We start from the raw sequence: 25,494 nt of genomic DNA on the forward strand, positions 1-25,494 counted from the left end.
AAGTGCTCTAATCTCTTCATTTATAGCTTGCTTCCATTCAAGTACTTGTAGAGCTTCTTGAATATTGTTGGGAATCTGAATATTTGAGAGATTAGTTGTAAAAGTATGGTATTCTGGAGACAACTTCTTGTAAGATAACAAGTTATAGATGGGATACTTTGTGCAAGACCTTACAAGTTTTCTTTGGGCAATTGGCATATCAAGATTATCCGAATTCACTCCTTCAAAATTAGAAATAGTGTTATCTTGTTGTGTCTCTTTTGGAGTTGAACTTGGTTCAGTTTCATGGTTAGTCTTGGGATGCACTTGTTCTTCTACATGTCCTTGATCTTTCTTCCTTCTAGAGTAGATAATGAACTCTTTGTTGTTGACAGTTGAAGGAACAATTAGAGGCTGTGATTTTGGTTCAATTAAAGGCTACGACTACTATGATTCTAGTTCTAGTTGATTTTCAGACCAGGCACAAACACAAGCATATCAAACACAATAGAAGAAAAGACAATTGGGGGTTTGAATTCAAGATACCAAAGCCGATATTTTGAATTATCACTCTCCCCTTGACTATCAATTTTGGAATAATATGGCTGATTTTCCAAGAAAGTAGCATCCATTGAATGATAGAATTTCTTTGTGAGAACATAATAACACTTATATCCCTTCTGATTTAAAGTATAACCGAAAAAAGATATGTTCGATGGGTTTAGGATCAAATTTATCTCAATTTTGATGAGGAATATGAACAAAAGAAGTACATCCAAACACTTTAAGGGGAATAGATGAAATGAGATGATTCGAAGGATATGATGCAGAAAATATTGGGGAGAATAATTGTATATTGATGTATTATAGCTTAACCTATACATACATGTACAAGATATCTATGCTATCTCTAAAAATTAGGAATACATTCAAATCTAGATAACTAATATTTGAACTGCTACAACTAATATTCAAACTAAATTATCTACTCCCTTTTTTTTTCAAGCTTTATCATTCCTTGGATTTCGCAACTTTATCTTGGTTGCCTCCTTTGAATCTTGAATTCTATTTATCCTATCTACTATCCTCCTGAATCTTTCTCAAATCTCCACACTCCCCCCCCAAGCTAGGCTGAATATATTATTCAAACCAAGCTTGTAGCTTAACTCATTGAATATTCTCCTTGGTAAAGCTTTAGTGAGAATATCTGCAACTTGACTATTGGTAGGTGTGTAGATAAGCTTAAATGCCCCTTCTTCCAACTTTTCCTTGATGAAATGCCTGTCAATTTCTACATATTTTGTTCAGTCGAGATGAACTGGATTTTTTGCAATGCTGATAACAAATTGGTTGTCACACAACACCTTTACTAGTTTAGCAACATTCATTTGTAAGTCGTGTAGTAATCTTCTCAGCCATATTCCTTCATAGAATCCTTGAGCCATAGCTCTAAATTCAGCCTCAGCACTGCTCCTAGAGACCATAGATTGTTTTTTGTTGCGCCAAGTGACTAGATTTCCCCATACAAATGAGCAATATCGGAGGTTGACCTCCTATCAAGGATTGAGCCCGCCCAATCAACATCAAGGTTTTCCTGAACATTAACCCTTTGCCTGAAGTCAATTTTAGATACTTAGGATGCGATAGATAGCTTCCATGTGTTCTTCTTTAGGATCATTCATAAATTAACTCACAATACTCACAAAAAATCTATATCCGGTCTAGTGTGTGACAGATATATAAGTTTTCCCACCAGTCGTTGATATCTTCCTTTGTCAACTAGGACACTTTCCTTGCCAATATCTAACTTTGTAGTAGATTCCATGGGTGTGTCTGCTGGTTTGCAACACAACATACCTACTTCATTTGAGAGACTGAAATTCCATATTTAAATCTTGCAACTTCCATGCCTAAGAAATATCTTGTTTCCTAGGTCTTTAATTTCAAACTCCTTTGCAAGTACTTCTTTAAGGCTCTTTATTTCAGAAATATCATTTCTTGTAACAATGATATCATCCACATACACAATAAGGATAGATATTTTACCTCCCGAGGAATGTTTGATGAATAAAGTGTGATCTGCTTGACATTGACTGTATCTGTGCTTCTTGACTGCCTTTGTGAATCTTTTGAACTAGGCTCTAGGAGACTGCTTGAGTCCATAGAGTGATCTCTTTAGTTTGCATACCTTATTCTTTGTAAGATTAGTTTCGAATCCATGAGGAATATCTATGTAGACTTCCTCTTCTAGGTCTCCATTTAGAAATGCATTCTTCACATCTAATTGGTGGAGAGGCCAATCCATGTTTGCAGCTAGAGATAATAGAACTCTAATGGTATTTAGCTTTGCCACTGGGGCGAATGTCTCTTCGTAATCGATACCATAAGATTGTGTGAAGCCTTTTACCACCAGTCGAGCCTTATATCTATCAATCTGCCCATCTTCTCTATATTTCACTATAAATACCCATTTGCAACCCATGGGATGTTTTCCATATGTAAGTCCGTAATATCCCAAGTCTCATTCTTCTCCAAGGCTTGAATTTCTTCAAGGACAGCTCTCTTCCACTTTGGGTGTTGAAGGGCTTCCTAAATATTGTTTGGAACCTGCAACTTTTTTATACCTGAGATAAATGCAATGAATTTAGGTGAGAGACCCTTGTATGATGTATAGTTTTGAATAGGATGTTGAGTGCATGATCTAACACACTTTCTCAATGCTATGGGTCAATTGAGTTCCTCATCAATGGCTGTAACATTATCAATAGTTGTACCATCAGAATTATCACTAATAGTAGTACTTTCACTTACCAACAGATCCAAGTCAGTGTCGTGGTCAGTCCTTGGACATGTTTGTTGTTCACTCCCCTTTTGATTAGATTTCCTCCGAGAGTAAACTTGAAGTTCATCGAAATGGGAAGGATGGTGACTGACATAAGGGTTTGAATCAGGTTGTTGTTGTTGTTGGCTAGGAATAGGAATAGAGAAACTAGACATTGAGGGGATATCCCAAAATTGATATTCTTGAGGATTATTTAGAGTGTTCTCTCCCTGAATAGCAGTTTTGGGATAATAGGGCTAATTTTCAAAAAAAGTTACATCCATTGAGGTAAAAAACTTTTTATGTTCGAGAGAAAAACATTTGTAACCTTTTTGATGAGAAGAGTAGCCAAGAAATATGCATTTGATGGATTTAGGATCAAGTTTGCTCTGAAATTGGTGGTGAACATAAACAAAGGCAGAACAACCAAAAAACTTTAGTGGAGTGTGTGAAAGAACCCGAGTGTGAGGAAAAGATTTAAGGAGAATCTGACTGGGTGTTTGGTGGTTGAGAGTCCTTGAGGACATTCTATTGATGAGATAGGTGGCCGTAAGAATGGTTTCACCCCAAAAATGTTTAGAAACATTAGTAGAAAACAAGAGTGATTTGGCCACTTCTAAAAGGTGTATGTTCTTGCATTCAGCAACCCCAATTTGTTGGGATGTATCAACACAAGAACTTTGATGAATGATACCTTGATTTAAAAGATAGATTCCAAGGATTGAGTTGAAGTATTCCTTGGCATTATCGGTTCTCAAGATTTGAATTTTGGCATTAAATTGTCTTTGCACCATTGAATGAAAATTCTGGAAAATGTGACCAACTTCAAACTTGTCTTTCATAAGAAATACCCAAGTAAGGCAAGTATGATCATCAATAAAAGAGATAAACCAACGAGAACCAATAACATTCTTAACCCCTGAAGGCCCCCACATATCACTATGAATCAAAGAAAAATGATAGGATGCTGTGTAAATTTGGCTGGGATAATTGTTCCTAACATGTTTAGAATGTTGACAGATTTCACATTGAAACACATGTGAATCTTGATTTTTAAACAATGAAGGAAACAATTTCTTAAAGGTAAACACAATTTGGATGTCCCAACCTATAGTACCATAACATAATTGCACTATTATTACCGGAATAAAAATTAGAGAGACAAACGGACCATTCAGTTGAGTAGCAATTGCTAGAATGAACTTGTTTACTCTCAGGGTTAGTCCTTTTAAGGAGATAGAGTCCCGAACACGCCTCAACACTGCCAATCATCTTCCCCGAAGTCCAATCCTAAAATTCACACAAATTATTTGAGAACTTGGCCACACAATCATGATCAATAGTAAGTTTACTGATTGACAAGAGGTTGCAGTCCAAATTAAGCACCAAAAGAACATATTTCAAAATAATATTCTTGGATAAAACTATAGAATCTGTCCCTATTACCCTTGACAGAGAACCATCTGCAATCTTTACAGTCCAATTTTCATCACAGGGTTTAAAGCTTGTTAGTAGCTTGATATTCCCAGTCATGTGGTCAGAGGCCCTGAGTCAACTATCCACATAGTAGATAATTTGCTCTTAGCAATAAAAGCATTTAGGAAATTAGCTTTGTGGGCTACAGAGCCAGATGTAACTGATGAAGACTGTGTGATTTTTGCCTTTCTAAACATGTTTTGTAGCCATTCTATCCACTCCTTGCTGAAAATATTAGGTGCTAAGGCTGTGGTGGTCTCCTCCATAGAGGCTAGGTTGCCGCTACTCTTCCTTTCATGAGTCGGCTTCCAATATGTTGGTTTGTCATGTATTTCCCAACAAGTGTCCCTTGTATGTCCTGTTTTATGATAGTGATTACACAAAGAACACCCCTTTTTTCTGTTTGAATGTTTGTGGAGAGCCTCGAGTGATTAGGGCTGAATTTTCCAGACTTGGAATGGCAGATTTCAGCATGATCTTCATTGTGATTTCCTCCCTACGAACCTCAAAAAAGGCCTCCCAAATGCTTACTAAGGCTTGGTACCGAGGATTCTCCCTCTAACTCCATCTAGGTTTTTGTTCAAACCTATGAGAAACTCATATAATCTCTTTTTCTGAACAATATGTTTATATTTTCTCGAGTCTTCTGAACACTTCCACTAGATAGTATCAAATTTATCCAATTGAAGCCATTACTTGCTTAGGGAATTAAAGTACTATGTTACCTGGGATTCTCCCTGCCTTAGATCATCAAGCATGCTTTCAATCTCAAACAACTTAGAAGTACTCTCAACATGTGAGTAGGTTTTTTTAGCAGCTTCTCAAATGTCTTGTGCAGTGTCATATAACAGAAAATTCTCACCTATTTCATTTGTCATAGAATTAATGAGCCAGGACATTACCATGTAACCACGTTATTTTCAAATTTCCATATCCGAAACTTTGGATCGTCCTCCCCTAGTTTGCTTGTAGCCCCGATTAAGTAGTTATCCTTCCCCTTTCCACAGATGAACATCATGATGGATTGGGACCACTGAAGGTTACCAACCAACAACACAGGAGCCGTTGACAACAATATCTTCACTATCATTGGACACAAGACTGATTGCTTTTCCCAGCCATAGTGTGATTTAGAAAATCTGAAGGTCATGAAGAAGAAGGATTGGAAAACCTGAGTTGCACGGCAATTAACGCCTAGGGTTTAATAAAGGGAAACAAAAAAATTTCTGCTCTGATACCATGCAAAAAATATTGGGGAGAAGAATTATATATTGTTGTATTCTAGTTTAACCTACATATACACGTACAAGATATCTATGCTATCTCTAAAAATTACGAATACATTCAAATCTAAATAACTAATATTTGAACTGCTACAACTAATATTCAAACTGAATTATCTACTCCTTTTTTCTTTTTCCAAGCTTTATCATTCCTTGGATTTCGCGACTTTAACTCAGCTGCCTCCTTTGAATCTCGAATTCTATTTATCCTATCTGCTATCCTCCCGAATCTTTCTCAAATCTCCACATATGACTTGAGAAAGACTTGACATGGAGTTTCGAATTTGAGGACTCAAGAAGGCATTCTATTCATTAGATATGTAGCAGTAATAACAGCATTCCCCAAAATATTTTAGGAACATGAAAGGCTATCATAAGTGCTCGAGTAGCATCTACCAAATGCTGATTTTTCCATTCAACAATCTCGTTTTGTTGAGGGTATGAGGACAAGAACTTTGGTGGACAATGCCTTCTTGAATTAGGTATGCCCCAAGAATGGAATTAAAATAATCTTTGGCATTATAAGTGCGAAAAATTTGAATTTTAGCATTAAATTAAGTTTGAACCATTTTGTGGAAATTTTTGAACAATTGACCTACCTCGGATTTTTCTTTCATGAGAAATATCCAAGAAAGATGAGTGCGGTCATCTATGAATGAAACAAACCATCTAGGACCTGTTACACTTTTAATTTAAGATGGTCCCCAAACATCACTGTGAATCAGTGAGAAAGGATGAGATTCTTGATATTTTTGAATTGGATAAGAATTGCGAATATGCTTAGACAATCAAAAGACTTCACATTGAATATCAACGGAATTTTTATTGAATAACGATGGAAAGAGTTCTTTAAGATACAAAAGATTAGGATGACCCAAATGATAGTGCCATAACATTATTTCACTATCTTTATAAGACCTAAGGGCAGAAAAAATTTGTTTTTCTTCAATTGCCTTCCAGGGTTGTCTCCTAGAGGATTCAATCACTTTGAACATATAGAGCCCCAAATGCAACTTAGAACTGCCAATCATCAATCCCAAATTCAAATCTTGAAAAACACAATGAGTTGGGAAAAATTTAGTAACACGGTTCTTTTCCCAAGCAAGCTGACTAATAGATCAAAGATTACAATCTAAATTGGGAACCAATAAAACTGATTCAAGAGTGAGGTTCTCTGAAATGACAACAGAACTATATCGACGCCCTCAAGATAGAACCATCAGCAATACACACAGTGTGATTCTCATAACAAGGTGTGAAATCTTGGATGAGAGATATATCACCGGTCATATGGTCAGAGACTCCAGAATCTACAATCCAACTACCTTTATTGTCCACCTTTTTAACCTTAAGTGTAGCAAGAAAATTACTCTTTTGAGCCACTATGGTTGTTGCTGAGATGGTAGTATTAGGGGAGATTCATGTTTGTTGGGCCTGGGTAATCAATCCTTGAAGAATTTCTAGTTGTTCCTTGTTGAATTGGGCCAGTTTGGGCTGCAGTGGAACTCTCCTCAATTATAGTATGGTGGCCACGACTTTCTTTCTTACCTTTTAGTTTCCAATCAGCAAGCTTCCCATGGATATCCTAGCAGGTGTCTCGAGTGTGACCAGTCTTTTTGCAATGATCGCACCAAGGTCTTCCTTTCTTGGTAAGGTGGTCATCATTTCCCGAGAAATCATAAAAGATGCTTCGGTGGTTGGTAGCTAAAATACGGTGCCCATCATAACCTTTTTCCAACTTTCTTTGCATCGAATTTCTGATGCTACTTCACACAAGTTCAGTAGAGGTTTAATGGCTAAGATTCGTCCACGAACTTCATCCAAGGCCTTGTTGAGGCCCCAAAAAACCTCAGTTTCGTTTCTTTCTCAACAATTTCCTTATATTTGTCAACATCACTTTGACAATCCCACTTGGTGGTCTCATACATATCAAGTTACTACCAATATCTAATGAGACGACTGAAATATTGTGCGACTGTAAGATCCCCTTGACAGAAATCAGGGAGAATACCTTCAATCTCAAATGCCTCCGCTATGTCTTCAATGTCGGAATGTGTCTCATTTGCAGCATCCCATATTTCTTTTGTCGTCCCATCTTTTGTCATCTTATAGAGAATGAAATTTTCTCCGACTTCATTAGTCATGGAATTGATAAGCCATGACAGTACCATATTGTTTTCTGCCTTTCCAAGCCTTATACTTCGAATCTGTTGTGCTCAGTTTAGGGGCAACACTAGTGAGATAATCATCTTTCCCTCGGCCACATATAAACATTATAACTGAATGGGACCATTGAAGATAGTTGTGCCCATTCAATTGTCTCCTGCTATGAGAAGAGCTGGGGAATCAGATCCTCCATTAGAACTTGGAACAAAGGGACTTGAGAGGAAGAAAAGACCTCTAAGGTGGAGGAAGCCATTGAGAACTTGTAACAAATGGAGAATTTTGAGGAATCAAGACCAGAATTTGTTGGAACCAGGACTAGAATCAGGAATGCTTTGATACCATGTAGATGCTTGGACATAAAACCTCTACTTCTATTAATTGGATCAAACAAATATATATGTTACAAAAATGAAAACCGCCCCTATGGAGTCGATTATGCATGAAAAACTGGCACTTAGGAACAAAAAACAGTACACTTAGGCTACAAAAATTGTATAATTAAAGCCCGATTTTCTACATATGCTATGTTAGTAATTGCTTTGGAGTTTAAAGATGTGTTTTTGAGGTATCAACAAATAGATTCAAATGATAATTATTTGCCTTGCGAGGAAGATTGGAGAAAGGTAAGAGTTGTATGTTCATTACTTGAGGTATTCAATGAGATCACTAAAATAATTTATGGAAGTGAATATCCAACTTCAAATTTGTTTCTTCCTAAATTGTACCATATAAAAAGAACATTGGATGATGCAAGTTTAGATGATGATGATTTCATGAATGCCATGGCTGTCAAAATGAAATAAAAGTTTGTCGGGTGAGTGCAACTTGCTTATATCAATTGCAGCTATCTTGGATCCAAGAAATAAGATGAAGTTGATAGAATGGTATTTTCCTAGGATTTACTCCAATGATGTTATTGTTATTCACTTAAAAGAAGTTTGAGACACTTTACACAAGTTATATGATAAGTATATTGAGAGTCACAAATTAAGCAACAATGAAAAATAAGTTGAATGTCATAAAATTGCTTCGGGCAATGATTTGAGCGCCAAAGGAAAGGTAAATGGAAGGGCACAATTTCATAGTTTTATAAGAACTATTGACACCATTGAATTTGCAAAATCAAAGTTAGATGTTTATTTAGAGGAAGGTGTTTACATTTGTAATGAAGATGATAAAGTCTTTGATGTGTTGGAATGGTGGAGGACGAATAATTTGAAGTTTCATATCTTGTCTAAGATGGCTTGTGACGTCTTGTCAATTCCTATTACCACAGTTGCTTCAGAAGTGACTTTTAGTGCTGGTCAGGATATAGATCAATACCATTCAAATTTGGAAACAAATACAGTTCAATGTTGCTATCTGGTGAGGATTGGTTTAGAGCTTTTTATGGCATCAAAAGAAAGTAAGTATAATTTTTTTTTTTTTATTCTCCTTTGTTACTTGTTAGTTGATATTGGTAAAAATTATTAATCTTTATGTTTTTTATTTATAGGATAAAAACATCACTAAGATTCTTCTGCAATAGACTTATTGCTAAAATGAAACAAAACAAGGTATATGACTCTTGAAGGCTTTTGAAATATATGTTGGTATTTTAATTGTAGGTTGATATTTGTAATTTTAAATATATGATTGTGATTACTGATTAATATTGCAATTTAAAATTGCAGGTTGATGTTTAGAGTAGCTAGTTTGAAGTTGTATTGAAAACACCTTTGTTGTAATTCTAATTATGTTGTATTTTGAAAATAGCTAGACAAGCAATTTGATTTTCTTATTGCATGGTAAACGATATTATATTGATTGTAGTTTAAAGTTATTATTAGTTTATTATCATATTAATGTTATATTTGTTGATTATCAGGTTTAATTTAAAATTATATTTGTTGATTATTTGCATATCAAATTACCAAGTTTTCAAAAATAATTCTAACAAATTCGAGCTCGAGCTCGAACCCAGGCTCAAGCTTGCTAGAAGCTTGTTGCGCTCGAGCCCGAGCTTGGCTCATCAATCTTTTGACGAGCCAAGCCTAAGCGAGCCTCGAAATTGGCTCGCTTCTAAGCTCAGCTCAACTTGATTCGATTGCAACCCTAGCGGAAAAGGCTAATGAAGGCGGTGGCAAACAGCAACACAGTGCCTCCTTTTGTATGCTAACCATTTTTTTCAAATTTTATGTTTTTTATTTTAGCTAATTTAACTTTAATTTAATCCCACAGCGACTTATAGAACCATTTCCAAACCACAAGGGGTTTTCGCACAAATGACCCAAACCACAGGGGGTCTGAGTGCAATTTACCCTTTTTCTACTTTGACACAGCTTTCTGACACAAAATGCAGGCTGAAGGCCTGCATAAATCTGACTGAGTTTCCATCTAAAACATTAGATGCCTGCCTGCTACGTACATGCATGAAACACAAAATTATATTTTATGAAGGAAAGAGAGGACGGGGGAAGATTTCATTTTTTGCTAGAAGGGGGAAGATTTCTTTTACCTGTATGTAACTAGCTCCAAATAAGGCCCCATTCCCTAGTTGAAACTGGGCCCTGTAGTCCGAACCCTGTATGTGTTAAGGCATCAGCAGCAGCATGAACCAAAAACATGCTTCAAATTACTGTCATATACATATATAAATTGATGCTAAAAGATACGAATTTTAACCTTGTAGTCAAAGTTGAACATGCTCTGCGACATGTGTGGCTCATTTGTAAGCTGAAAATAGAAACCCAGAGCTATTCTGTTAGCTTATTGAGTAGAGAATCTCTGATTTGCATAAACAGAAAAAACAAAGCAAAACAAAAGATGGACTGATATTTAACATTCATACTTGAGCATTAGCCTTTAGGGTAAGATTTTCAGACAAATCACACTTCACTCGTGCATTCAGTCTCCCATCTGTCAATACCCTCCCAAAAAGCATCAACTGTGGAAAAAGTCAAACTCTCTTCTGGTTAGATAAGCATTTGAGTAGATTTAAAAATTCCAAAGGTGAAAATATGAATTGCATACCTTTGGGTCTATGAAGTTAGCACCAAATTCATAGTGAGCAGTGGGAATCTTAATTGCTTCAGAAGATTGAGATGGAATTTCAGTTGGTCCCATGAACACACTACAGAGTGGAGGACAAGAAGAAAGGGGGGAATCAATAATTACAGAGTACACAAGGAAATTTCAAGTGGCAACACCAAGGAAATAAAATGATAGTACAAAGTAACCTGTGACTAAGTGAGAATTTCTGATTGAGTCCTTTGGTAAAATCAAAGCGCATCCCCTCAAACAGTTCTGGCTTTAAGGACACTGCAAAAACATTTCTCATGAGAATATACATTGTGCACAATAAAAAAAGAAAAGTTTTGCACTCAAGAATTCTGCTAGTCATAAATATAAAACCAAGGAATATCTAATAAGTTTCGATCAAAGCAAACTGCAAGAAAATGAGTGATTAAACTATTGCATCATTTCAAACTGCAACAATATAGCAAAAAATAAATGTTATGATAGAAGTGCAGTCAAAAGTAAGAAAGCGCTACTTCCTTAATTGCCACACCCCCATGATAATTTTGCCTCTTATTAGAGTTTCCAGTGAAAGGAAAATAGCCCACTGTAGCAATGATGAGATAAAGATTACTGCCACCTCATAAATTTGATTTGAACCAATATCAATCTGCTTGCCTTTGGTAGATCAAGATGAGCCTAGTGTCATCCTCTTTATTACAGTCCTATAACTAATAGCTTGTCTTTTCACCTTCATAATCCTATGCATATTTGGTGGCAAAGTAACAATCACGGCTCCTAATAAAATAAGACTAACAACTTCAGATGAAATAGAGGGTATAAAGTAAATTGGCCATGTTTAAAAATAAATCCTTAACTTCATAACTTTTCATCATAAACCATAGATATCAGATTGCAGTATTTCTTTGGATTGGTAGTAATGGTCCTAATGAAATGCTTTAATTATCTAAAATGAAGAACATTTTCTACCAAAATATGAATGATATCCATTCACCATAAATGGTGTAATGCTTCTTTGTGAACTTGAATTTGAAATATCAAAATAATGAATAAGAATGAAATGATTACACTATCAGACCGAGCAAGTTGGAATAAGTAAACATATGTTGAGAAATACTTGGACCGGAAATGAAACAGAATACATCACATTTTTAGCAAATAAAAGCATCAAAGCAGGGACCATTCACGGCTTGACCAAACGGAAAAGGTACTTCTTTGGAGTGTTGAAAGCAAAACATGGCAACTTTTCAAATTTAACCATATGCAAACAGTCTCCAACTAAAATTCTTCCCCAATGCTCACCCAATGGAAAGGAACTTCTGTAGCCAGACATTCCAACAAGGGTATCAAATGCACAAACTTCTCAATCCCTGTCCCTTCACTTGGCATTTCTTTCCCTTGTAACTACAATATGCAAAATGGAGAACATTTGCTACAGTGCTACCCAAATATCAATGTCATCCAAAAACAGTCTAATACTTCTTTGTTAGCTAGAATATAGAATATTAATAGTGATGAATAAGAATGAAACAGCTATTAGTCCTACATGAACCATCAGGGCAAGAAAATTGAAATAAGTAACTCCAGCATGTCACAAAAAACTTGACTGGGAAGTTTAGCAAGTACAACCGGCAAAGCTGGGACCACTGATGGCTTGACAAAATAGAAAGTACAAGTGCCTTCCAAGAATTTTGAAGGAAAAAGACACAGCAACTTCTCAAAGTTAAACATATCCAAACAATCTCCAACTACAATTCTTCCCTAGACTCATCCATTCAAATGGAGCTTCTGTAACAGCAGATCCCAACAAGGGTATCAAAAGCACAAGCTTCTCAATGGGAAATGAATCCGTTTCCCTTCACTAGGCTTCCCTTATATCTACAACTAGTAAACTATCAGCAAGATAATGTTTGGTCTTGCAAATGCAGTACAATTAGAATGTAATTGTAGTCCCAGAATTAGGGTTCAACGCACATATCAATCATAAAGCATACAACCCCGGTGCCCTTTTGGTTCCTAATAATAATCAGGACAAGAAAACCAGCAAGAAAGAATCAAAAGCAGTGGTAAGTCGAGCCAATGCAATACATTTAGAATTTAACTATAGTTTCAGGATTAAAGTTTCAAGACACATAAACCAGAGAGAAAGCGGGCATTCTCAGTACCATTTCGTTCCTATTGAACATGGGTCCAACAAGCAGGAAAAGCAAGAACGGTAATAACGAATCAGGAAGTGATAAGTTGAGGAAACTTACTGAGGGCTTCGCGGTGTATTTCCTCGTAGGGAATGGGGCAAGGGAGGTTCCGGTAGTCGACCTCCTCCGCAACCGTCGGTGTCGATGCCGGCGGCGTAGCAGCGGCGGGAGGGACGAGGGTGGCCATTGCTTGGCTCTCTCGAAGGGAAACAGGAGGCCGGATTCGGTGAGGATAGCAAAAGAAGAAGAAGAAATGGTTATTTCCCTTCTTCTTCCTCTTCTAATTCTTCTCTTCTTCGGTTGCGGCTACGGAGGGAGAGAGAGATCTTTGATTGTGTGAGACAGAAAATGCAGAAAGCCAAAACCCTCCTTACAAACCCCTTGGACCCATTTTCCAACAATCAAATATCAGTAATTACAATTCAACCAACCAATTATTTATTATTGTTAAATATATGAAAAATAAAATAAAATAATTTTAAATTTGAATTATATTTGTTTTTTGCAGTTTAAATTTTAGGTTATGAAATATTTTAACATCATTTAATCAAATATATAAAATTTATTAAAAATATTTTAAATATTTCATAAACCAAAAATAAATAGAGTTCGAACTAAAAATAATCAATCTCTTAAAAATATATCTTTTTTTATTACAAATAAAATATAATAATTCAAAACTTGAACACATTGAAATAGTATCAAACGTAAAAAAAAAAAAAAAAAATGCTAAATGACAATGTAATTACACATTTAAGACTTATAAATTATAATATATAAAATCACAAATAAGTAAATAATATATAATAAAACAGTATTTATGGCAAATAATAACTTAAATATGATTTTGTTTCAACGAAAAAATAAGTAGCTACAGTTTTAAATTATAAATTTTTACAGTGTGCAGTCTTTTTTTTTTTTTTTATTTATAGGGTCCACAGGGCATGTCTTTTTTGAGCCAGGCCCAACATGGGGTCAGCACTGAGAAGCCCATGAATGTTCTCCTATTTAGCACGTCTGATTTTTGAATATCAAAAAATAATAATCCATTTATTTCTAGTAAAAATTTATCAGTTTTTGAATATTAACACTTTTTATATTATTCAAAATTCAAGAATCATATTCAAAATGACTATACCAAAAACGAGATTTAATTATGATATTATTGAAATTACTCCTATCGCTCGTGCTCTCAATTTTGATAAAAGTGACTTATTAGTGCGAATCTCAATTTATCATGACCCAATCACTTAACTTGTATCTTATGTACTATATTTATGATATTGTTCATATTATAAACACAAGTCATGATGTTTTTCAGAAGTAAAACTAAAGAAATCTCTACAACCACATGTATTTGCAAAGAGATTATTATTCATTAGAAAACCTCAACCTCAACCACAACACACACAGAAACACAACAAATGCAACTGCTTGTGATCACCAAGCAAGCATCTGCATCTCAAGACGAACTTCCAGGAAATTTCACAGCCTCATGCACAGCCGCGAAGTCGAGGTCCCCAAGCCCCATGCTCCTGGCTTTCTTGAATGCCTGCATATGCCAAGCCACGCCTTTGCAATCTCAGTTATCTTATCCACAAGCTGAATAAGAATCCAACTCAACGACTTACCTCATTGGCGGCGGCTGCCACTGGCATGGATACTGCATTTTCATCGCCTAGGGCGAGAGCCAACCTCATGTCTTTCTGCTGATGTTTCAGAGGAAATTGAGGCGGGTAACTCTTCTGGATCATGGCGGGTCCTTTCATCCTAAACAACGGACTCGCGGTTCCTCCAAGGTCCTACCAGACAACAAGAATCGTGAGTGCGAGTCAATTCTAAATGACAAGGAATCCGCGGAAAGATTCTAGTCTTATGCCTCACCAACACATCGAGAAGAGTTTGGGGGTCCAGTCCACTTTTGTCAGCCAAGGTGAGCCCCTCAGAAAATGCATTCAGCACACTGCAGAGGAAAAAATCTCAAGTTGTTGATGTCAATGTCGATGTCGATGCATAGGTTTATTGCATACTTTCACCTTTTGTTGGGCTCAATAATGCAACAATCTCCGAGTTAATGGGAAAAAAAATTCTCTCCCGTAGGAAAAGGAACTATTACCTCCCCATGATCATGTTGACAACAAGTTTCGTTTTTGCTCCATTTCCAATCTGACCTAGGAAAAAAGATTTCTTTCCCATGACATCGAAAGCAGGAAGTATTTTGTCATACAAAGCCTGCAATTACAGACAATTCGAGATGATGAATTGAAGTTAAGACAACAGAGTATCCAGTATAAGAAGAGCGTGAGTCAAAATGCCGCGGGATGCTTCTCCACACTAACTAATGAAGCTTCAAGGCAAAAATTGGGTTATGACTAGCACAGCTAGAGCTAACTAATGAAGTTCAATAAATTCTTTTAGATTGTTGAGCCAGCAGTTCATTGCAACTGAACTAATTTGGGCTTTTTAAGGATTCTAATTAATCAACAAACTACAACAAAAACTTAATGCATGATTTCAAAGATGAGACCCAGTGATAATGGTGACACCTATGGCATCATAAGAAGTAATCTGATATTACTGTACTTAGGAGACTAGATCTGCAAATCGACATTTGATATGAAGCAAAACATTTCCTGTCCTCACGTTTGTAGTTGTTGATGACTTAAAAACAGGCAGCATCTTCGGCCTTCGAGAGCTCTTCAAGAAGCTGGCTACGAGTTAATTTCCTAAAAGCATATGCCCAATTAATGGTTAACCAATATTTGTGAACAAATACCACGGCTGGAATATATGACCTGCACTTTGGCTCAGGCTAGCATAAAGCCCCTGCCACTCATTTGAAATTGCATTCCACCGGCACATTAACATGAAACATTAACCTGGAAATTGCATAAACTTGCACCTGTATTACTGTAAATATTTTTACCATCTCTTCTGCAGCAAGTATTACTAATTGACCCTCTCCATAAACTACATAAACCCTAAAGCTGCATAAACTTGCACCTGTGTTGCAAATATTTTTACCTTCTCCCCCGCAGCAAGCATCACTAATTGACCATCTTCAGCAGGCTTTTTGCTACCTGAAACTGGAGCTTCAAGGAAATAACCCCCCTTTGATATAATTGCCTAAAGACATGAGAAGTGTGGAAATGTTACTACTCAATGTGAAACTGGTATTTACTTCAGAAAGAAAATAAAACTTCACCCAACACAATTGAGATATATGTAAACTATTGTGAGAAATATTGAAGAAAAATTTACAATTTTAGGGAAAAATGAATTCCAATATGAGAATTGGCTGTCAGTAAGTAGCTAGCATGATTAGATTGTGTGAAGTAGAAAATAAGAATGAAAATCAGACCTCGCTGATCCTTGAAGAAGTGTGAAAGTCAACTGTTGACATGTCAATGTAACCTTTTCCACTGCTAATTTGCTCAAGAACACCATTTTTGTCAAAAACAACCTTGGCATGCATCCAAAGTACAACTGTGTCAAGATTGTTAAAATGTTAACTGTCATCAAAATCAAATTTGATTTACCCACCGAAAGAGCTACAGTAGGATCGGCCAATATTGCAATGGTGTACTTGCACTTCTTGACTACCTCTGCAGGAGTTTTTCCAACTGATGCTCCATGATCCACGAGCTCATCACACTGTACACGCATTATGCTTCCAAATAAGAGAGGCTTGTGTTCCAAAATATCAAAAAATACAAGCAAATCCTAAGTGTTTAAGGGAGCAGGTACAATAATCAGGACAACCACTGATGCGAAAGTGTGTAAGCCTCATGTTTCTTAAGTTGGCCTTTTTTTGTGAGCAGGAGAAAACCTTACAACCCGGGGAGTCTTGTCCCCACTGGGGACGCCCTTTAAACAATATAACTTTCAGCAAAATCCTACGAAGGATGGTGAGAGAGATGCTAACAAAAAAAGTTGTGTTGAGATTGCATCACTCACATCTATGAATTTATAGTTATGCTTGGACGAAATAGTTGACATCAAAGCTGTATAAAATATCTCGCACCAGGTACATAAATTCCATCTTGGAGAGGAAACCAAAGCATGGCCCATTTAGTATGAGACAGTAAACAAGGTCAGCTTGTATCCACTAATCAAGGCCTATTTCAAGGGGAGAGAGATCATAGACTCCTGCTACTGGCAATCAGAAATTCAGATTGGAATGTATCTAGTAATGATCTATTTGTTTTACATGACTTCCTAATCCTTGAAAAAACAAAAAAAAATCATACAAAACCAGCCAATTGTTTCACATGGGTTTTTCTAGTAAAAAAAGATGATTCATCGTATTCCTCGTAAGCAGGACTTCTATCCTTGCTTAAAACAAATAGGGTTCTAAATATGCAATTTGTAATGCAAAATTTGAAGACTGATCTTCCCTGAACCTGCTCAAAACAGTTTATTATGAGTCAAAAAACCAGTTGTCAACTCATCTTTTTCAACTCTTCTAGTACTCTTCCCCCATATTTGAACATCTAGCAACCCATTTACAAAGAGAACAAGATTTCATCAGCCAATAAAAAGTAGAGATCAGAGAGGAAGGACCTTGGAAAGAGTGCGGTTCCATACGGTGACCTTGAAGCCATGGCGAAGCAAGTTCACGGCCATGGCCTTGCCCATTATTCCCATCCCCAAAAACCCAATCTCCTCTTCCATTCTTCTTCTTCTTCTTCTTCTTCTCCTGTTCTTTCTCCCGGGTCCCTGCTTCTTTATATTACCCACAAATGAGAAAACAATAAACTAATATTAGTGCTGTTTTCACTCACTCAGCATTAAAAACCTGCATTATTCGCGAGTTTCGTAACGCATCATTATCATTGAAGATGACGGAAAGATGCCTTGGAGTCTACATCGTTTCTATACAATATGGGCTACAAAATGGGTAATTTATTTTCGACTTCATCATGGCTGGGAAACGGTCCATCCATCTCTTCGGCTCATCATCATGCTAGATATATATATATTCTTATACATTTTAAATTATATAAAAATATTTTATAATTAAAATAACTCTCGTCTTTATGCATCTTGTGAGAGACATTTTTAGACTATATAAAAATGTACCAATAATATTATTTCTTCGCCTCGACTTGCCTTATTCTCTCTCCTTCTCCTCTCTTGAAGTTTATTTATTTATAATTTTATCAAGCACATAAATAAAATTTAAATTTTTTTATTTAAAAACTAGCCAAATCCATTTTTTTCATTTTCTTTTTATTTTATATGAAAAACCTATTAACCTTTTAAACTTCAAATCTTGCTTATTGAATACAAAATAGTAAAACACCTCATGTAACTGTTATCAAATTTCAAACTTACAAATAAATAGATTGTAAGTCATTGATAAAAGCAAAGAGGACAAAAAATGATGGGTTGATCGCAAGTTACTAGTTGGAGCAAACAAGATGGAGAAGGGTCAATCGTGACTCACAAGTCGCCAATCAGAGTAAAAAAGAATGAAGAAATAGTGGACCGATCATGTTTCACCAGTCAAAAAAAGAAAAGAATGGGTCCATTATAACTTGTGAGTCGTCGATTGAAATAGTCAAGATGGCAGCAAACCGACAAAAGACTCAACTCTTTCGTTAAAGATAACAAAAGACATGAGATGAGAGCAAAAAATATAGCCAAATATGAATGGGAAAGCGGAATGAACGATCGGTTTGGTCGATTCTTCTTTTATTTTATATATAACTCACACATTATTTTAAATTAATTTAAATAGTTAATAGGTGTAAATTATAAAAGTTAAATATTTAATATATTAGATTTAAAATTACGATTATGATAGACTTTTCATATAAAGTTTAAAGAAGAAAAAATATAGATTTGGCTTTACAAATTTATTAAACTCGAGCTTAAATTTGAGCTTAGCTTCTACAAGTAAAGATGACTATAAATCTATAAGTTTAATTTCATGCATGTTTATGTAAATATATATTCTACTATATATTTAGATTATGAATAAACAAAAATCAATTATGAATAAATATATTGGTAATTAAATTTGTGCCCAAAAGTTATTAAAAAATTATTTATACCTCATTATTTAATTTTACTTGTTTACTTAATCCTTGCATTCTCGACTTGCAGTTGCGTTGAGATTTAGTGGGCTTGAATTGTCGGGAGGCCCAGCAATTAGACGACGAAGGCGGGCCCATAAAAATAATTAAGGGGCGCATTATATAAGAGCTATTACTATTTACTATCGGCCTAGAGAAAGAAGATCGGAGAACGTGGGCCGCATTACATCTTGAAGCACTTGAAAAATGCATTGACTTTGTTTTATGGTTTTTTTTTTTTTTGGGTGGGGGGACGTGACCTGAAGTGGCAAAATATCAAATTAAAATAAGGAATGGACAATTGATTTTTTTTTTATTTGTAAGGTTTCGCCGTTTGATTTCACAAATTTAGATAGGAGAGATAAATTTGAATCTAATTTATAGTAATTATATAAGGAGTAGATTCAAATCTAAAAACTCAAATTGTCCATCATTTATTGCTGACTACTGAGATAATCAAAAAATAAAAAAATAATATATCTCTTTCATCCTCGCCAGACGCAAATAAGTATTGAGTTGTTAGCTATTATGCTTTTATTTTGTACTTCTTAATCTTGACTTTTTGAATTAAGTAATATTCTTATCAAGAAATTATTAAGATTGGGCTTCAACTCTTGACTTAACCCCATAAATTTAGTTGTATATTTCAATAGGGTTTTGAAGGCACATCGAAATTGATTAGTCACTAGGTCTTTTTTAGAGCCGATAGAAATAATAATTACTCAACTCACTTAACTCGCCATTCCTTATTTATATTTTATAAAAAAAAAACCCATTTTTTTGTTGGGATTGTAATCTTGTAGCGTAACTTTAAGGTTTAATTTTTTCAAAATTTATAATTTATATCACTTAATATTTTTCAGTTTTACTTTTAATTGAGCATTATGATATTTTTCTTCTTTGATATATAAATTTAATTTTCAACTGAAAACTAAATCAACGAAATTTTTGTAGTAAAAATAAAATTGTAAAAGATTAAATATTTTAAATTATAAATTTTGAATCAGTTTAATGAATTTTAGCTTAACTTCCTATAGGTAAAGATGATTATAAGTTTAATTTCATGCATGGTTATGTAAATATATAATTAATATATATTTAAATTATGAATAAATAAAATCAGTTGAAAAAAATCAATTGTAAATAAGTATATTGATAATTAAATTTGTGCCCAAATATATTAGGATTATTATCCTGCGCAATCTCTTGTCGCTCGTGCTTTCAATTTCAACAAAATTGTTGTGATATGGATACAACAATAAATTTATAGAATGGAAATATCGTCTTCAAACCGCCTGAGTCTGCAAAAATAAGAAAACAATCAGAGGACGTGGGTAGGTTCCCGCTCAAACACTCCCGACACTTCAATTAGATATCGAATATAATAAAATAAACAGTATTGAAATAGTATCAAAGACCTCTCCCATTTCAGGAATGCATAACTACCTATTTATAGAGAAATATATAATGATTTAAAATGTAACAGAATTGTAGATAATGCTTATATTGATAGATGATGTCTATCTTATCATTTTTAGGGATATAATTTATTAAGGATAATGCTTATTCAAATATTTCATAACCATTTTAAAATTTAGAATTCACTATGGATAATTATCTATCCTCTTATTAGAATATTCAAAAGGATTTTATATTTTTTAGCCCAAAAAGATATTTTGGGCTTACTTGACCCTCTAATGGCTTTTACTTATGACACAACAAAAATAAATAAATTGTAGATAGAGACTTTGTCTTATTATGCAGAATAAAAAATCAAATTTATGATCTATTAATACAAATCTCAACTTATTATAAATCAATCACTTAATCCATCCACTTAGAACAATTTTAGTTATTTACTGAATCCTTGCATTCTCGACTTGCAATTGCGTTGAGATTTAGTGGGCTTGAATTGTCGGCAGGCCCAGCAATTAGATGAGGAAGGCGGGGCATGATATAGGAGCTATTAGTATTTACTATCGGCGTGGAGAAAGAACTTCGGAGAACGTGGGCCGCATTACATCTTGAAGCACTTGATGACTTCGTTTCATGGTCATTGGTGGGGGGTGAGACCCAGGCACGTGACCTCAAGTGGCAAAATGCCAAATTAAAATAATCTATCTCCTTAGTCCTTGCTAGACGCCAACAAATATTGGGTTGTTAGCGATTATATATACTTTTCTTTGGTACTTCTTGATCTTGACTTTTTGGATTAAATAATACATAATTATTATGATATTCATATCTAACAATATAATAATTGTTCGCATAATTTAAGAGAGAGAGCATACCCCTACTGTCCCGTGTCACATGCAAGATATCAACTCTCACTTAACCTATAAGTTTAATTGCATATTCCAATAGGGTTCTAAAGTCACATCGGAATTGATTAGTCATTAGGTATTTTTTAGAGCTGGTAGAAATAATAATTGCCCAACTCACGTTTTGCCTAATACTTGCCCTTCCTTATTTATATTTTATAAAAAAAAAATAATTTTTTGTTGGGATTGTAATTTTGTAGCGTAACTTTAAGGTTTAATTTTTTTAAAATTTATAATTTATAACACTTAATATTTTTTAATTTTACTTTTAATAGAACACGATGATATTTTTCTTTTTCGACGTGTGAATTTAACTTTCGATTGAAAACTAATTTAATGAGATTTTTTAGTAAAAATAAAATTACAAAAGATTAAATATTTTAAATTAAAAAATTTGAATCAGTTTAATGTATTTTAGAATAATTTTAAATAATAAATTCGGTTAAAAAGGAAAAAGAAAAAATAAAACAAATAATAAGATAAAATAAAATGTTATTTAAACATTAAAATAAAAGGCAAAATCAGCATTTTATTACAAAATTACAGCGTACCCAGGCAAAAGAGAAGTCATTTCAGGGAGACTTTGGCAGAAAGCATCCAATATAGCCGACCGACTAGATGGGCGGACAGCTTTCACTTTACAGGCACGGCCCCCACAAATTTCTGAATTTTAACTATATTCTATATATAATAATATTATTATATAATTCTTTTAATGAATTCCAAATGTTACACTTCAAATTTGTTTAAATTATTATAATAATAATTATTACATTTTTCAAAATAATATGTATCTATTTTGAGTTTTATAAAATTTGATCATTTATTCTATATCGTTAACATTTTATTTTTTTCAAATGCCTCCATCTCATTATAGAAAAATAAAAAAATCCTGCAAAAGTTTTAGATGGTTGGTGACATTCGCTTTCAAATGTGGGTTAGAAGGGTCAGAAAGAGGAAGCTTGATTAATCATTATTGGGTTCATCTTCAAAGGAACCCGTAGTCAATTTTGTTGTTGGGTGATTAAGAAGAAATTAGTAGATTTGTAACATCAACATTCGAAATATGATTTGTATTTAACAATTTCTTTACTTTGTTCGAATTTATCGAGAGCTGCTTAAATGATAAAAATATTTCTCATTTAATTATAAATTTATTTTCAATTCTATTATTCATCTTATTTCTCCTCTTTTCATAGTCACATTTAGTAATCGCCTTTCGATCGTCTCTCGCGTGTTGACTGCTATTGCCTCCTCTCTCTTGGCGGAGATAGAGGATGTAGCTAAAGGGAATTACTAGTATAGCGGTACGGATAAAAATAAAATTTATACTGTGTATTAGATGCGTGCATCGAAATATAATATACACATCATATAGAGATTGAGTATTTAATCAATACGCATATATAATAATTGAATACATAAATAAATCTCATACCTACTATCCAATTTAAGGATGTAGTACATAAACAATTTTTATACTGAAACTGAATCCACCTCTAGATGTGGTAGTCCTAGTCAGTCCACACCTAATGTGCAACAAGGTACTGTTTCAGTCACTTATTCCTATGCTAAACACAAAGGATATGCGTATTAGTAGTACTCGTGTCTCAAAATTATATACATAACAATTACATGTACGTACAATTTATATGATTTTTTAGAAGAAAAAAAAATAAGATAAAACAAAAACATGTGAATGAAAGAGAGATATAGCAGAGGCCCAGCCTCTCCCTTTATATTATAAGAATTTTCCCCTCTCCTTATTTTCTTTCTTCTTCTATTTGTAAACTTTTTCAAATCTGCCCCCACCTTAATTATTTTTTCAATAATTCAAGAAATTACTATGCAATTTTACTATACACTATACATTCTTACTGTGTACTATTTACAATATGTCGCCTCTTTATAATTAATAGTTGATTTCACACTATATACCATGCATTATTACTATACACTATTGGGAAATGGTCAATGGTTAACTTTTGACCAATCAATTCATGAGACATTTTCGAGCACACGATATAGATACCAAACGCAACATTATATGGTGTGTGACTTTCTAGATTCACTATTGTTATTGCCAAATTACAATAATTAAAATTTTTAGGAATGGAATGCACGTGGATGTCGTCGGCCTCGGGACTTGATCAAAGACTTGACTACAAAGAGTGGGGGACAATTGTTGTGCCCTAATAATCGGAAGGGAGAAGTCTAAGCATTGCGGGAAATGAACCCTTCTGAAACTGCTGGGGAAGGACTTTCGAAAGCTGCAGGGGGAGGAAAATTCTTAGGGAAGCAAGGTTCTTAAGGAAAAATTCATGGGAAAGGAAAATTCCTGAGAAAGCGAGGTTCTTAAGGAAAAATTCTTGGGGAAATAAGGTTCTTAAGGAAAAATTCATGGGGAATCAAGGTTCTTAAGGAAAAATTCCTAGAGAAGCAAGGTTCTTAAGGAAAATTCTTGGGGAAGCAAGGTTCTTAAGGAAAAATTCCTGGGGAGCAAGATTCTTAAGGAAAAATTCCTGGAGAAGGAAAATTCCCTGGGAAGCAAGGTTCTTAAGGAAAAATTCCTGGAGAAGTAAGGTTCTTAGAAAAAAAATCCCTAGGGAAGCAAGGTTCTTAAGGAAAATTCTTGGGAAAGCAAGGTTCTTAAGGAAAAATTCATGGGAAGCAAGATTCTTAAGGAAAAATTCCTGGAGAAGTAAGGTTCTTAGAAAAAAAATCTTGGGGAAGGAAAATTCCTTAGGAAGCAAGGTTTTTAAGGAAAAAATGATAGGGAAGAAAAATTCCTGAGGAAGCAAGGTTCTTAAGGAAAAATTTATAGAGAAGGAAAATTCCTAGGGAAGCAAGGTTCCTAAGAAAAAATTCATAAGGAAATAAAGGTCTTTTAGAAGGGGCCTTTGGGGGTGTTCTTTGGGAAGAACCGTTTTCGATTGATGGTGCCCTATGCTTAGAAAATACTCTTCATTTTGTATTTAAGAAGAACAAAACAAAAAGTGGGGGATAATTGTTTTGCCCTAATAATCAAAAAGGAGAAGTCTAAGCATTGCGGGGAAGGAACCCTTCGAAAACTGCAAGGGAAGAACCTTCGGAAGCTGCTGAGGAAGGACTTTTGGAAGGGTTTGGAATGGAAGCTGCTGAGGAAGGTTCCTTTGGAAGGAACCCTTCGGAAGCCTCATTCGGAAAGGTCCCTTCAGAAGGAATCCTTCGGAAGGGCCATGTGTGCTCCCTGTTCGATCTCTATAAAATGCCAAGTTCAACCCTCAAAAAGGGATCAAAACATCGGTATTTCTCTCCCACTTTTCTTCTGAAATTTAGTATTATTTTCCATTTCTCACAATTATTTTCCTTCCATTACTGACTTAAGCATCGGAGGGCCTTCGCGGGAGAAAAATCCCGCAAACCTTCTAATCCTTGTTTGTCCACTACAGTTCCTTTGGAAGCATCACTCCAGATCCTTCGGAAGCATTACTCATGTTCCTTCAGAAGCCTCATTCGGAAGTTGCTGGGGAAGTTACCTTCAGAAGCCTTATTCGAAAGGATCAAAAACCATTCGGAAGACCCCTCAAGGGCATCATCCACTTGACTGGAACCTATTGCGAGCCACCATTCGGAAGCCTATCCCGAGTCACCATTCGGAAGCCTATTGCGAGCCAGACTTCATAAGCCTATCCCGAGCCACCATTTAGAAGCTTATTGCGAGCCACCATTCGGAAGCCTATTGCGAGCCACCCTTTGGAAGTGTCTTTCGGAAGGAACCCTTCGGAAGCCCCCCTTAGTTTTGCAGCTAAATCTTCGATCGAGTCCCGAGACCAACAACATCCACGTGCATCCCATTCCTAAAAATTCGAATTGTTGTATTTTGACAACAACAACTACACTAGCAATCAGATAACACTGAAATCCTTTTCGATATCGATTAACCCCTTAACCCATCACCGAAACTTCTCCAAATCCCAATAATATTCCGAGAGTTTCTGAATAGCGCCTAATAGCAGTTCAGGATAGTATAAGTGGTAGTGAAGTCTTACTTCAAGTGAATTTATTACAGTTAACGATTATCGTGTATTATAATCATTCCATCATCTAACGTCCCGACTGAGCGAGAGTCATGGAATGACAAACTCATAAAATAGTAATTATGTGTCAAGTCTC

At 35.0% G+C, this 25,494-nt stretch overlaps 2 protein-coding genes across 2 annotated transcripts in view; both read right to left on the bottom strand.

Moving 5' to 3' along the window:
• The window catches only part of LOC127796945 (mitochondrial import receptor subunit TOM40-1-like), a 22,816-nt gene extending 9,502 nt beyond the window's left edge, over positions 1–13,314 (bottom strand). Inside the window, exons 1-8 of the mRNA XM_052329346.1 lie at positions 12,999–13,314; positions 10,944–11,025; positions 10,738–10,837; positions 10,556–10,651; positions 10,390–10,440; positions 10,177–10,288; positions 7,571–7,690; positions 2,168–2,436 (exon numbers count right to left, since the gene is read on the bottom strand). Of these exons, the coding sequence (XP_052185306.1) occupies positions 2,168–2,436; positions 7,571–7,690; positions 10,177–10,288; positions 10,390–10,440; positions 10,556–10,651; positions 10,738–10,837; positions 10,944–11,025; positions 12,999–13,125 (957 nt within the window). The 5' untranslated portion in view covers positions 13,126–13,314. The remainder of the gene's footprint in view (positions 1–2,167; positions 2,437–7,570; positions 7,691–10,176; positions 10,289–10,389; positions 10,441–10,555; positions 10,652–10,737; positions 10,838–10,943; positions 11,026–12,998) is intronic.
• Positions 13,315–14,292: 978 nt separating this feature from the next.
• LOC127796333 (glyoxylate/succinic semialdehyde reductase 1-like) lies at positions 14,293–17,675 on the bottom strand. The gene is made up of 8 exons (XM_052328418.1): positions 17,502–17,675; positions 16,482–16,592; positions 16,300–16,401; positions 15,963–16,064; positions 15,055–15,170; positions 14,823–14,901; positions 14,570–14,740; positions 14,293–14,490 (listed from the first exon to the last, which is right to left on the bottom strand). The coding sequence occupies exons 1-8, from the start codon at positions 17,610–17,612 to the stop codon at positions 14,401–14,403; spliced, it is 882 nt and encodes a 293-aa protein (XP_052184378.1). The 5' UTR covers positions 17,613–17,675; the 3' UTR covers positions 14,293–14,400.
• Between the last annotated feature and the right edge of the window lie 7,819 nt (positions 17,676–25,494).

The sequence above is a fragment of the Diospyros lotus genome, chromosome 3, assembly GCF_014633365.1.
Source record: "Diospyros lotus cultivar Yz01 chromosome 3, ASM1463336v1, whole genome shotgun sequence".
NCBI classification, from domain to species: Eukaryota; Viridiplantae; Streptophyta; class Magnoliopsida; order Ericales; family Ebenaceae; genus Diospyros; species Diospyros lotus.

What these genes read in the sequence shown, in the direction of transcription:
- LOC127796333 (XM_052328418.1), bottom strand. Translation starts at nt 17,612, where the DNA reads ATGGAAGAGGAGATTGGGTTTTTGGGGATGGGAATAATGGGCAAGGCC. An exon ending in CTTCTTCAAGGATCAGCGAG is followed by an intron (nt 16,065 to 16,299) that starts GTCTGATTTTCA and finishes TCATGTCTTTAG; the next exon opens with GCAATTATATCAAAGGGGGG. An exon ending in GTCAACATGATCATGGGGAG is followed by an intron (nt 14,902 to 15,054) that starts GTAATAGTTCCT and finishes TTTCCTCTGCAG; the next exon opens with TGTGCTGAATGCATTTTCTG.